The sequence below is a fragment of the Vigna unguiculata genome, chromosome 8 (assembly GCF_004118075.2).
Source record: "Vigna unguiculata cultivar IT97K-499-35 chromosome 8, ASM411807v1, whole genome shotgun sequence".
NCBI classification, from domain to species: domain Eukaryota; kingdom Viridiplantae; phylum Streptophyta; class Magnoliopsida; order Fabales; family Fabaceae; genus Vigna; species Vigna unguiculata.
The window spans coordinates 33,505,212-33,519,855 of NC_040286.1; the positions used below are offsets into that span (position 1 = coordinate 33,505,212).

General features: G+C 29.2%; 1 protein-coding gene and 2 long non-coding RNA genes across 3 annotated transcripts; all 3 read right to left on the minus strand.

Annotated features, from left to right (window-relative positions):
• Positions 1 to 4,244: 4,244 nt before the first annotated feature.
• LOC114193806 lies at positions 4,245 to 4,743 on the minus strand. The gene is made up of 2 exons (XR_003606305.1): positions 4,616 to 4,743; positions 4,245 to 4,501 (listed from the first exon to the last, which is right to left on the minus strand). It is a non-coding gene; the product is annotated as an uncharacterized LOC114193806 (long non-coding RNA).
• Positions 4,744 to 5,552: 809 nt separating this feature from the next.
• On the minus strand, positions 5,553 to 7,212 carry LOC114193269. The gene is made up of 3 exons (XR_003606245.1): positions 6,974 to 7,212; positions 6,800 to 6,865; positions 5,553 to 5,747 (listed from the first exon to the last, which is right to left on the minus strand). It is a non-coding gene; the product is annotated as an uncharacterized LOC114193269 (long non-coding RNA).
• Positions 7,213 to 13,895: 6,683 nt separating this feature from the next.
• On the minus strand, positions 13,896 to 14,644 carry LOC114195448 (RING-H2 finger protein ATL66-like). The gene has a single exon (XM_028085925.1). It carries the CDS (start codon positions 14,518 to 14,520, stop codon positions 14,014 to 14,016), a length of 507 nt encoding a protein of 168 aa, XP_027941726.1. The 5' UTR covers positions 14,521 to 14,644; the 3' UTR covers positions 13,896 to 14,013.

Sequence of the window (14,644 nt, forward strand, 5' to 3'; positions counted from 1 at the left end):
TTTCATTTAGGTGCAACATTTTAACTTTTAATTTGAATTTTATAAAAAAAAATTATAACTATGAAGCAATAAACTTTATACTTTTTAAAAAGTGGATCTTTTGAGTGATGTATTTTGTGTTTAAGATGTTTTGAATTATTATTAAGATAAATTTTGAAGCCTTTTCTCAAGAAAGGATAACGCAAAAAAAACATATGTATTGTAAAATTTATCATGCCTTATTTTCTGAGAAATAATTTGCTTGATTAGTTGTGTCTACATTTGCAATTTTATTCATACAAATCTCCCTGGTCATCCTTTATGGAGCACCACATTTAACACACATTTCTAGATTTCAGGTCTTGGTTAACCATTTCATCATCTAACATTACATAATTCTTATATACATAGTCAAATTGCTTGAAATTCACCCGTTAACCATTATGAATAATACATTAACATGTTATTCACTTTTTTATCCAATTTTTCTATCAATAACAATATGATACTTTGGTAAAGGTGGGAAAGTTTCTATGAGAACTTTCTTAGTTATTGTTACACGTTATTTTTTAAAATTGTAAATTGTGTATTCATTTTAGATTCTATTTTGCAGTATATTACGGGTTAAGTTTGTTATGTTTTTTTTAGAAAAATTATCTTCTGATTACTAAATTTTGACAATTTTCTCTTACAATCTTAGGTGTCATGTTCTAAGTAAATTTTCATTTTTTATTTTTTAAAATCACTTAACAGATGATACAGAGAAAGTTGTCAAAATTTAGTAATCAAAATATCATTATCCTTAGTTTGATGAGCACAATGGCAATGGACACGAGCGCTTGCTCTCTGTCAACATCGTGATAGGCTCGATCATACTACATTGTGTTGGTATCAAAATTCATGACTATTCCACTAAACACATGGTCTATTAATGTAGCATAATATCCTACCGCTAATTGGTTATTTTCAAGCATCCAATGGTTATATTGAAGCATTCCAAGACATTGTAAATATAATACGACTTCTATTTTTTTTACTTTCATTCTTTAATTTTTATCATTTATTTTTTGACATGAATTTTTAAAGTTGAATAAAAAAGGAATAAAAAATACATAATTCAATAAATAAAAAATAATTAAAAATAAAAAATGAGATAATTTTTTTTATGTGAATCTTTCTTCACCTAACAATTAGGATTGGCAAAAAAGTGTATTAAAATATATTAAATTATGACATAGTCGATATTATAAATAGAGAATTAACCTACTATTATATAATTTTATATAATAGAGATGGAGTATTTCAAAAGTGGATAAATTATGTCATATTTTAATATATATATATATATATATATATATATATATATATTACATTTTTAAATAATTAACTATTACTGTTAATTTATTTTCATATAAATAATTATTAGAATCAATTTTGAAATAAAATAAATATAATTAATAAAATTAATGAAATAAACATAATTATTATTGCTAATAAAATATTAATAAAAAATTATAAAATAAGAATAATAGGATATTAATAAATTGTTTTAAAGTTTATAATACATTTTAAGATAATAATAATATAATTATAAATAATAACGATAATAATAATAAATTGTAAAGTATATACACTAGCGTAATTTTTTAAATATTTATAAATTATTTAAATTTTAAAGTGGTAATTTAAAAGATAAAATTGAAAAATAAAATATGTGTATATAACCATAGATACATAGTCATCAATATAGTTATAGATAAAATAAATTTTAATTATTGAAATAAAAAACATAACAACTAATATTATATAAATAAATTTTTATTATGAGTATTTATTTAAATTTGAAGTAGTTACTAAGATCATAGAACAATAAATAATTTTTATATAAGGAGTAATTATTTGAATTTAGAAAATTACTGAAATGATAATATACTGAAAAAAAGAAGTATTTTGAATAATTATTTAAAACTAAAAAACAGTAATTTGAAGGGTAAAATTGAAAAAACAGGACACAAAAAAATATTTATTTTTTTATATATAATTATGGATTATTATAAGTGTAATTAATTGAAATAGCTATCAAAATGATAAAATAAAAAAATTATTATGAATAATTATTTAAATTTTAAAAATAGTAATTAAGAAAGTAAAATTAAAAAAAAAGAGATATATCATATATATATATATATATATATATATATAGATTATTATAAGTATTTAGTTGAAATTGAAAAAATAGTTATAAAAATGATAAAAATAAAAAAAATTATTATTATATATAATTATTTAAATTTTAAAAAAAGTAATTAAGAAAGTAAAATTAAATATATATATATATATATATATATATATATATATATATATTTAAGGTTATGATATTTATACATATTATGAATATGTGCGTAAAAGGATGTGACGATATTAATACATTGAATCACCCTTTTTGGATGTTGTGATTGTGATAATTTTTTGGATTTCATTGATTTATTATTAAAACTATTAAGTGGTGAAGTATATCACATTGCACCAAAAATAAATTATTTATTTCAATATGTTTCTAATAGATTAAATATAAATTGTTTAGACAGCACACTGTTTTAAAACTCACCAAATAAAATACCAATCAATTTAATTTATTTTATAAACAGAAAAAACTAAAACTGAATAATAGTTTCCAAAATGGCACTCTAATTTATTTCTAATAACATTAATTTTTCAAAGAAACTTTTTGAAAGCTTAAAAAAAGATAAATAATTACCAATGTGTTCAATTGTCATAAAAGAAGTAAAAATAATTAAGTTTAGTTTCAGTATAAAAAATAAAATGATTCTTTTGAGCAGAAAACTTTTGAAAACACACTAGTAATTAACTTTAATGTGTAGACACAAGTTTAAGGTTTAATTCGTTTCCTTTTTAGATAAACACTAACACTTAAAAACTGTTACAGTAATGAATTAAAAAAAATATAAATTTACATAAACATACAAGATAAAATAATGAAATAAATAATATATTATTAATTGTAGATATATAATTATAAATAAAAGATCAGTTTTAAAAATGTGACAGTAGTTAATTAAAAATAATATTTTAAAAAAATATTGTGTAGTCCAGAAGAATTTTAAAAAGTAAAACACAATTGAATATAACTAATGAATACATGCCTTAGACATTTATTTTAAATATTTATAATATTATATTAATAAATGATAATACATAATATTATTATATTAATATATAGAGTAATTATATATATATATATATATATTAAAATTAGGGTAAAATGAATATAAAAATAAATTAAGAATTAAAAAATAATTGTTAAAATAGTTTATAAAAAAATATGAAAATATATCCGTTAGTTTTTAAAAGAAAAAAACGTAAATTAAAAATATGTTTTATTACGAATATATTTATATATAATATAAATTATAATTATAAGAGTAAATTTAAATAGGTAGTTAATTTTTTTAATAAAATCAAATGTAAGAAATATTGAATTTACAAAAAATAGTCATTTAAAAAATAAATTTCATACGAAAGTAATTGTCAATTTTAAAATTACAAAAATAGAAAATTGAATACAAAGATATGTACGCAAGAGAAAGGAAAATCAAATGCTTTTGAAAAATGAAATCATTAACTTTCGCAATAGTTATACAGGATACACAGATTGATTCCACTTTATTTCTACTATCAAATGTTTGTTTTGTTTTGTTTCACTGTTAGACAAAGTTTAATTTAAATTTATTTAGGCCCCGTCCCTTTTTTTATTATAAACAACCTTTTTGTATTACAATCAACGAATACACTTCAGAACCTACCTATCCTATGATAACTTCAAAACTCTATATTTTGCCTTAATTCCTTAATTACTCACAAAGATTGCAAAAAATCCAAACTTGCTATCAGTTGATTTGAATCTACATATCAATCTACATATAACGCATTCAGTCATGTCTTTTAAAGTATGTTTATAAACATAGATAAAATGACAGATAAAGTCCAACAGACATTTTATAAACTGAAAGAAAAATGCAAAAAAGTACGAGGAGATATAGAAAAATGACCTAAATCAAGCATTTCAAATTTTCGCAATAGTTATAACTATTGCACTATTAAAACTTTACCTAACATTGGAGTAAGCCAGTAAGCCACTCTAATAGAAAGGTCAATTAATTAAATCCAAAAAAAAGTAGAAATAATCAAAAATTATAACCACCCTAAAAAGTTAAGGGTGAACAAAATAGCAATAAGAAAAAAAATCAAAGATGCAAATAAGAAATTCTGTTGATTCGCACAACGTTTTGAGCTAATAACACAAAAGCAAACATCACTAATTAAAGCCAACAAAATGTATCAGAATACAAAAAGAAGAAACCAGTAACACTACCTACTGGGTTTCCAGAACATAACAAACTGTAAAATTCAACAGAAACGAACTAGGATTATCGCACTACTTGGATCTCTGTCTCATCTTTCGGCGCTTCCTCTTCAATCTCCTCATACGCTTCTTCTTCCACTAAAAAAAGAAGATAAGAGATCGCAATCAGAGCAGAACCACCTAATAGAAACAGAATAGAAAAAAAGGAAACGGAATAATCAACAATAATCAACAGCGTAGAAATCAAACTACCTTGGCCCTCATGCTGAACAAACTCTGAACCCTTCTTCAAATCCGAACCCTAGCCGATTGCTGCTGAGAAGTAACAGAGGACTAAGAAGACAAAGCTTCTTAATGATGCAGCAATTTATAGCCTACAAGAAACCCTAGAAAGTATTGGGCTCTAACCAAAGGCCCAGACAGCATGCATCCTTAATCAATAAGCGTTAGCAATAATAACATGGCTTTTACTTCTTTCACCCCACAATTTTCGTCTTTCATCAAAATTTTCAAAATGACCGTTTTACTATCTGAAAAGTGACTTTTAAAATAAATATTATGAAAATTTGTTGGAAATTTTTTCTTTTTTAATTTTGGAATAATATTTTTGACACGAAATTTTCATAACAAAATTTTCCGAATCAAATTTATGAAATAGAAATTCTAGAAAAATATTTTCGGATTAAAATTTTCAGAATGAATGAAATACATTCTGGAACAGATTTTTCAAAATCATTATTTTCAAAAACAGAATTTTTTTTTCCGAAACATATGAAATATGGATTTCGGAATTGTTTTTTTTTTCGTATTTTCTCTTTTCTTCCTATGCAGCGGCAGTGATGTTGGAAGCGTGGGTTATTTTATATTATTTTGAGGGTGCGGTCCATTATTGTGGGGTTACAGAAAGCAATAGTCTTATATCATGCATTCATGGCATATTTATGTTATGTTACCTTCTGTGAAATGAATAAGAAAATAAAAGGGGGAAAGATGGAGGAAAATGGGCCTAGGTGATAGCAAATCAAATTCTTATCCCTTTGTCAACAAAATGCTAAAACTTGTTTTAACTCTAACAGAACAATAATCACAAAATGTGTCTTTTGAATGTAACATCTCATTTAATAGTTTTTCACACTATCAAATAAAACATTATATTATGATTAAGCAGAGCAGATAGTAAAGAGAGCAGCAATATAGATGATACAGCTGATACAGTCATCCAAAAACATATCCTATAAATTTCTAGTGAAGAACATAGGTACTCAAACATAAACTAAAACATCTTAAAACTACATGGTATCTAATCCATGAGCACTACCACGGAACTACTCAACGATCACTCAGCTCCTGCTAGAGAGAGGGACATCATCATCTGGACTCGGCCCTGCTCACACCAACAGTAGGTGATCATAGCAAGGAGAAAACATAAAGAAAAACAGACATGAACGATAAGGGTGAGCAAACTGAGATTTGAGAGAAAAACGTACAATTCATATTGAAAACATCAATCACAAACATATTGCAATTATACATAAAATTCTAGACTCGATATCTAGATTGTGTAAGCGACATTGGAGCTCTTGGTGGCTTGCACCTGTGAAGGTTCCCAAACTCTGGAGAATTTAGACACAAGGGATTATCACCCAACCTCTCACAGGGTAAGTCCCCTTCGCATCTAAGGCTCTATCGAGTCCAACGACTAGGACCTCCTGCTACTCCTCACGACATAATCCATTCTACTCTACATGAGCATGAATGATTATTGGAATTTCAGGATTCCATCCAATATGGATTCCTCATGTCTTTACACACACTAACAAGCTCTTATGAATTTCCCTTGAAACTCCATTACATACACAACTTCTCATCCTTCACAATCATCAATTATTCTGTTCTCACTATATTCATAACAATATTTCAAGCATACAGGAGAGTAATTGCACATAATTACAATACTTCTTATCACTTCACTCATTAAAACACAGAACTTCAAGCTATCCACTATAGTGGCCCTCGCCCAAGCTAGAAAATCCAGCCTAGGCAAGAGGCCTTCTCGCTCAGGCGAGTCAATCTCGCTTAGGCGAGACTCTAACACTAGCAAAAATTAAAAACCTGGGCGAACTCTCGCTCAGGCTAGGCTGGCTCGCTTAGACGAGAACAGCTCTCGCTTAAGCGACTCTAGCTCGCCTAGGCGAGACTTCGTGCATGAACAAGGATGATTTCTCTGATAGTTTCGCTCAGGCGAGAGCCACTCGCCCAAGCGAAAATACCAGTTTTCAAGCCTGTTCTTACATGCAAGAGTCCAGATTCATCACAAACTCAGCAACACATAGTAATCACGCAATTCAATCATCAATTCAATACTTAAGCATGCAATTCAGACTTATCAAGACAGATTCTAAATGGTTTGAGCAAAAGTTAGCTAACTCCCCTTACCTTTGGAATTTCCGCTAGAATTGACTCTTCAACCAAGGAGAATACCTCAAACTCCAACCTAAGGCACTGAATTACAATTGTAATTGGTGAGAACAGATTCTACCACAACCCAGAAGGCTGGAATTACTTAGAATTCGAAATCAGAATAGGTGGGGGAAATACAAGTTGACTTACGCGCAGGAAAGGAAGACTCAGCTTGAGGAAGTGGTTCTGATCTTGCTTCAGCCCTAAATTCTGCAATAGGGAAGAGGATTAGACCTACTGCAGAAATTCTTTAGGTGAGTTTGGTAGAGAGAAGGCAGAGAAAGAGTAGGGGAAGAAGAGGGTATTAGAGAGAGGGAGTAGGTTTTGTTTCTGGTGAAGTGGTGGCAGAGGGGGTTCTCACATTGAACAATACAAGGGATCAAGACAAGGTTTCGCTACAGAAGGAAAGTGATTTTCTTTTTCCCACTCATTACATAACAATTTATATTAAAATGGAAATTTCTGGAAAAAAAATAGAGCATAATGATTGATGATTTGCACTTTACGAAGCAAAGATGATCACAACTTTAAAAATAGAAGTTTATATTTGCCCTTTTTAAATCTTAGACTTTGGATATTGATTTTCAACTCTCATCTTGTTATAGAATATACGGAGCTCTTTTCTTATGGGAAACTATTTAATTTTCTACTTTCTATTAATAGTTCTATACTCCTAAAATGTAGTTCACTTTTTGCTAAGTACTTATTGTTTTTAATACAACTATAAATTTCTTATACTCGTGATATTATCCTGCAATATTTTTTTAATGTGAAAACTCAAAATATACTCAATTCTAATTTATGTTTATGTCTGATAGCCTAATATTATATGAAAAATTACAATATTTTTAAAGTCTAAATATATCAAATTTGAATTATTTTTATTATAATTTATTTAGTATTTTTAATTTTGTATAAAACAATTCAATCTTATTGAATTTCAAATTTTTAGATATAATATTTTAATTGTCATTAAATATTAAATTATTAAATGTATAAATCACTCCTACTTCAGGAGTTGGACAAATATAGACCTGTACATTAATTGGTTGTATGTCTAAGATAATATCCAAAGTCCTTTCAAAAAAAAGCCTAAAAATGGTATTGTTTAACATCATGGACCAAACACAAGCTACATGGCAGAGAGTTATTCAATAATGTTTTGGCAACCAACAATAAAGGATATAAAAAGAAAGAAGAAGATATGAACAATATTCAAAATAGATTATGAGGAAGTGTATGATTCACTTAAATGAAAACCATTGGTATACATGATAAAAAAAAAATGTGTGTTTTTCTCTATAAAATTGGTTAATTGGGTAAAAAGTTGTTTAGAATAAACGTTTATTTAAGTCTTTAGTCAATTGTAATCCAACTAAAGAATTCATACCATCAAAGGTTTTAGACATGGTAATCCTTTAGACTCATTATTTTTTAATTCTATTTGAAGGTTTAGGAGCAATGGTCAAACAAACGACCAGAGAAAATTGTTAGAAGGAGTTAAAGTTAATAGTAAACAAATTGAGGTAAACATGCTATAATTTTCAGACGATACAATATTTTTTTGTGCGAGGTAAAAACAACAAATATTATGATATTAAATCCATCCCTAAATCTTTTGAACTTGTTTATGAACTTAAGGTTAACTTTTTCAAAAACAAAATAGGTGGTATAAGAGTTGTGAAGAATGTCATGTTATTCTGAAATGTTAAATTGCAATATTATGTAGATCCCATTTAGATATCTTGGTTTGGAAATATGGAGCATTCCTAAAAGGCACAATTTTGAAAGATATAATTAAGTAAGTGAAAAAAGAGGTTGACTAAAGGGAAATGAGAACATTTAACCTTTACAGGAAGAATATGCTTGATAAAAATTAGTATTAATTGCATTACTCTTATTTTACCTATCTTTCATTAAAATGCTAATGATTGTAGGTAAGATGGTTAGAAATATACATTGGAGCTCTCTTTGGGGGAGTGACACTAAATGTAGGTGAAATGGGTAATGCGTGAAAAATCAAAAAGAGCGTGGAGGATTAGGATTAGAGACTTAAAATTATTTAATAAAATTTTATCAAAAAATGGAGAGGGAGGTTATGAATGGAAAAAGAAGTTTTGTGAAAAGAGGTGATAAAACTTAAATATGGAACAAAGAGAGACTTAAATGACATGCTAATATCATATTTGAATCTTAGTGGTGGAGAGATATTATGTAATCAACCAAGGAAAGGGAAATGGTTATTGGTTCAATTTAAGGAAAATATTACTTGGAGCATAGGAACAAGGAGTAAAATTAGATTTTCATGGATAGGTGGACAAAAAATGAACCACTTATGGAAGTCTGTCCAAGATTATATGTTGTTTCAAAAAAAGAAGAAGACAACAATTGAAAAACTAAGAAGATAGAATAACAACTTATAGGAATGAAGTCTAAAATGGTGAAGGGACTGGTTTGAACAAGAGTTCCCTCAGGTGCAACTTTGAAACAAAAAATTGAAAATGTAACTATAGATAAGGAAAGGTAGGACACACAAGTATGAAATGGGGAAGAATGGAAATTTACATGTTAAGTTAGTTTATAAAAACATGTAAAATGAAATACTATAAGATGGATTTTGACTTACATTATAGGTTTAGGGAGGTAAAAGTGCTACCTTCATCTTAACACTTGGCTTGGATGGTTTTACAAAATAAAGTAGCTTCAAAGGATAATTTGAATAATAGGAGGAGTACAAATAGGGGATAATATATGTGATATGTGTATGGTAACAAACAAATCATAAATCATATTTTTTTTGAGTTGTAAAATAGCACATATGTGACATTTTTACAATAATTAGGTTGAAATTTGTAGTGTATATCATAATTTTTTGAAGTAACGTTTCTATTAGTTTAGATCAATTGAGTTGAATAACAAACAAACTATAGTTTGGAGATGTATGTGCTTAACACTCGTATGGATTTTATGAAAACATAGGAAGAAAATCATTTTTATGGATGATAAGGTTGATATTTTAGAAATATATAAACATTAGTGCAGGTGAAAGCGTGGAGTTAGATAGTGAAGAAACATCCAAAAACGTACTACAAGAAAATCGTGTATTACATATGGATACAATCTGTCAATAGAAGTAAAAATCTGTTAGTAAATCGAGTTTATCAAGGTCAAAAATTCGTCGGTAAAATGGTCGCCAATAAATTTTGGCAACAAATTGTAAAATCCCTTGGACGACTTCAAATCCGTTGATAAAATTCGTCGGTAAATACTAACAAATAATATTCATCGATAAAATTCGTTATTAAATACCACAATTTGGTCTTCTTCTTCCTCACCCCCTTCATATTCTTTTTCCTTTTTTTCTTCTTCTTTTTCTTTCTCTTCTTCCTTTTTCTCCCCCCCTCCCCCTCCCCCCCTTTCACCTCGTTGTCACCACCCCCAGTTCGTCATCGTCACCTCTAACTACTCCTCTTCCTCCTCCTCCAACTTCAACCATCATCACTAATGAGTCACCGTCACGTCACCACCACAATCGTGCCTCCTCCTGCTCTTCTTCATTTTCATCTTTCTTCTCATTCTCTTCCTCTTCCTCCTCATTCTTTTCTTCTTTTTCTCACCCATCTCCTCTTAATATGCAATAAAATATCATCAAACTAGACGAGACATTTGATGCTCATTTTACCAATGGATTAACCGATGAAAATATACCTCAGTAATAGAAATTACAAATTACTAATGGAATTGGCTGTTTGATACATTACCAACAAAAATATTTGTCAATAATACAAATTTTAAATTAATGACAAATTTAACCAACATATTTACTATCGACAGAAATATTCATCGATAAATTTAAATTTACTGAAAATTTATTTTCACAAGTAAAATTCATTGATAAATACGAAAATTCTTGTAGTTGTGATGCTTTCATATTTTTATTAGTGTCTTGATCCTATTTTTTGTCTTCAAACAATAAGATGAATTTAGTGATGATTTATTACGTCTTTACGTGTATTATTTTGTATATCAAAAAACACTAAAAGGACAAGTGAGTAAAATGTGAAAAGGTGTAATACATTAATGTTCATTATTGTAATATGAGTTATATGATATAGAGTTAATGAGTACAATTTTGCATGTTAAAGTACTTACCAATAATTAGTTAAAGTGTTGTTTAATGAGAATTGTTTACTTGTGTACTTAGTTAATCGGGTAGTTATGCACTTTGTGTGAGATAGGTTTGAAAATGGATATTTTTAGTAGGCAGAACTATGTATAAATAGGATAATGTAATTATGGAGGAAATAGTAAGTTGTAGAAATGGATTGAATGGGAATATTAATGGTTGACAAAGTTCAGGTTAGAATAGAATAACTAAAGACAAGTTGGGACTTCAAATGGTTAAAAAGGTCATTGAGTTATAGTGTAAAGAAAAGGGAAATGTTACATAGTATGCAACTAATATGTTATAATAGGAAATGATTTTGTTATGCTTTAAAATGTAACATCTTGGTTAAAGACTTGGAAGACAAAAAGAAATACGGTCCATTGACAAAACACAACAAATACTATTCACCAAATTAAGTTATATGATATCTTAGATTCAATTTACACGTAATATAAATATTAAAAACTAAAAATTGACCAAATTTAAAAGATGGAATTGTGATGATCATTGAAAGTATCATAAATACTATTGATTTCAACAAGTTACATTAAAACCTAACACATACATGAATAATCATATGCAAAGATCTATAAGCCTCCATGGATTTGAATAAAAATATAATGCTATATACGTTAAGAAAATATAAATTTAATTCTTAAGCAGGATATGAAAGGTTGCAATTTGAGACCTGAATTCTTTTTTGGGTATTGAAAATGAAATAGTTGAAGGAAAAAGACATGAAATATTACAACAAACAATATGCCATCATTAAAATCCAAATAACATTTAGATCTAATCTAAAAAGGTTTGAGAATCTTCTAAAGTTCCCAATTGGTGAGTGTTTAAACTTCATAATTTTTTTTTTACCTTCTACTAAAAAAGGATCACGGACCTTCATAAAGGAATAATAGGTTAGGAAAAGAATCGTTTTTCCCGGTAACATGTGAATTATCTTTTTTAAAGAAAAATTATTCAAAAAATTAGCCTAATTTCTGTATCGCCTACTTTTTTCTTAGCAAGTTGTTTTGTTATACAAAAATACCATTTATCTCCTTTACTGGTAGAATATTTAACTTAAGCAACAACCTTGTTTTTTTAATCTAACTATAAAAAAAAGCTGTCCTTTTGATCATTCCTTAAATTTCTCCACTTGTTTCATTTAAAAGAACTAGAAAATAACATCGCAAATAAACTAAAGTTGGAAGTATCTATTTTATTACAAAATTTGGAGCGGCAAAACCTGTTCCTAAATTACATCTCTACATGCATATTAAGATTAAGATTTCATAATTCTAAACATTTAATGTATACTATCGTTTTCTTAACTTTTTTTGTTCAAACTAAGCTTATTATGTATCTTTATCATTCCCTAAAAAACGTGTGAATACTTAAAGTTGGTAAAAAGTATAATTGCTTGCTCAGTTTTTCTGTAAAAGAGACTACAAATTTCGTTTGGAAGCAGAAAACGTGTTCACATATGAAACACGCATTGTAAGCTAAATCCAAGTGGTGGGTAACTTGTGATTACAGAAAACATATACTATAAAGAACAATGATAATTTAATACCGGGATTCTTTTTAAAATAATAATATTTTAACTACTAAATTTTGATAATTTTCTCCTACAACATGATGTGTTATCTTTCAAGTAATTTTTGAATATTGAGAATGAGAAAAAGAAAAGATAGAAAACTACTTAGATGACACCTAAAGTTGTAAGAAAAAGTTGTCAAAATTTAGTAGTCAAAAAATCATTTTCTTTCTTTTTTTTTACCTATTTGATACCATTTTTCTTAGAAATACACAAATTAAGTTTTGTTTCTCGAACACTCCTAACTCTTTAGGTCGCTTCGATCTTTCACTTATCCAACACTAGGAGTTCTAATAATCAAACTCGTTAAATGACGTCAAAATAACTTTTTTCTATTATAAATTAAACATAAGTCATGACATAATATAAATTAGTCATAAGTGTTGACATAAAAGTTATTAGGACGACATTAATTGGATTGAAGCAAATGAAAATGATAAATAGGGGAGGGGTCGTAGCATAGTCGCGCTTTTCCGCGTTTTGGGTCCCAATTTATCAAAAAGTCACCCATTATCTATTTGCGCAACACAAACAGAACCTTTAGAGCGTAATATTGTATAGATGAGGGTCCAAGCAAATAATATTATGAACTTTTCCGTCTGCTACTTTTCCATCACCCAACGTGGCAACAAAACTCTACCACGAATATAAAACTGTGACAAACCTCTGCGTCGGACTTCTGTCACATGTGAGGGAATTTCTTGGGTACCCCTTTTATTTGGCTTTGGCAATTGGCATCCTCCAACAAATTATTAATATTTAACAAATTCTGAATAAATATTCCAACTTCGGCAAATGCGACTAATAATTCACACATTCCAAATAAAGAAATACAGCAAAGCACTGAAAAAAAAAACACTCATACTTTTTTTTTTCTGTGTTATAATAGTATTCAAATGCCAAACCACACTCAACTATTTTGACTCCTATTAGACTAAAATAATAAAATTATTTGAAGTTTTAAATTCGGAATCTAGGTATTTTCTTATCAAAATTATTGAAAAGCGTTCAAAACTCGGAAACTCCCGACACAGATCTGATTTCATTCCCACGTTATTATATATTTCTTAAAATCAAAACCATATAATCGCATATTTCTTATCCAGATCTTAATCTTCTATCCAACTTATCAAACCGTGCAAGTAGATAACTAGCAGTACTTATAGTGAAGAGTGTCTAAATTGATTTTAATAGTCATGCATTAAAAGAATGTTTATAATACATGTGGATGGATAATTATTTATATTTGTGAATTATGAAATTTGAAAGCGGTGTCATGAAGGAGAGGAAAGAAAGTGTTTGAGAACTATGAATATTTCTCGGCGATTCATTAGTAGTTCTTACAAGGATTTACACATGCAGAAGATTGTCCAAAACAAGTGAGAACTACTACAACTGTTTCTAAGTTACCAATCTGAACTGAAAAAGGTATCAGACAGGAATAGTTGTTCTAACGGGTGGCGATTGGATCAAAATCCTCGGTAACGAAGGATCGAGTTTCACCGATGCTCTGCAGAGAGGGCAATTGGAGTGATTCGCCAGCCACTTGTCAACGCACTCGCTGTGGAAGCTGTGTTCGCATCCAGGGAGAACCTTCAGCTTCGCGCCATCGACGAACGCGCCGAGGCAGATGCAGCACTCCGACTCCTCCGCCGCCGCGCGCTGGTGCAGGATGATCGGTAGCCGCTTGATCGCGTCGGCGTCGAGCCCGTCCTGAGAAGGAAGCATCGGCGACGCCTGGTGCGGTGGGACGGCTTCGAAGAGGAGGCCGTGGTGGCGGCAGATCCGTCGAGCGAAGATGAAGAGCGCGGTGAAGAGGAAGACGATCGAGAAAATGACGATGATGAAGAAGAGCTTGTGGCCGCGGAAATGGAGGCTCTGGTCGTCGAGCTCTGCGTCGTAGTGCCAATTGAAGGATTCGGAATCGCGAATCGACATGGTGGAAGGTTCGAGAAGGAAGCGGCGGTGGCGCAGCAAAACGACGGCGTTTGGGGGAGTGGTGTGAATAGTGGCTGCCACTGCAATAGCTCAGATTAATGTTTGCACTAATGGACTATCTACC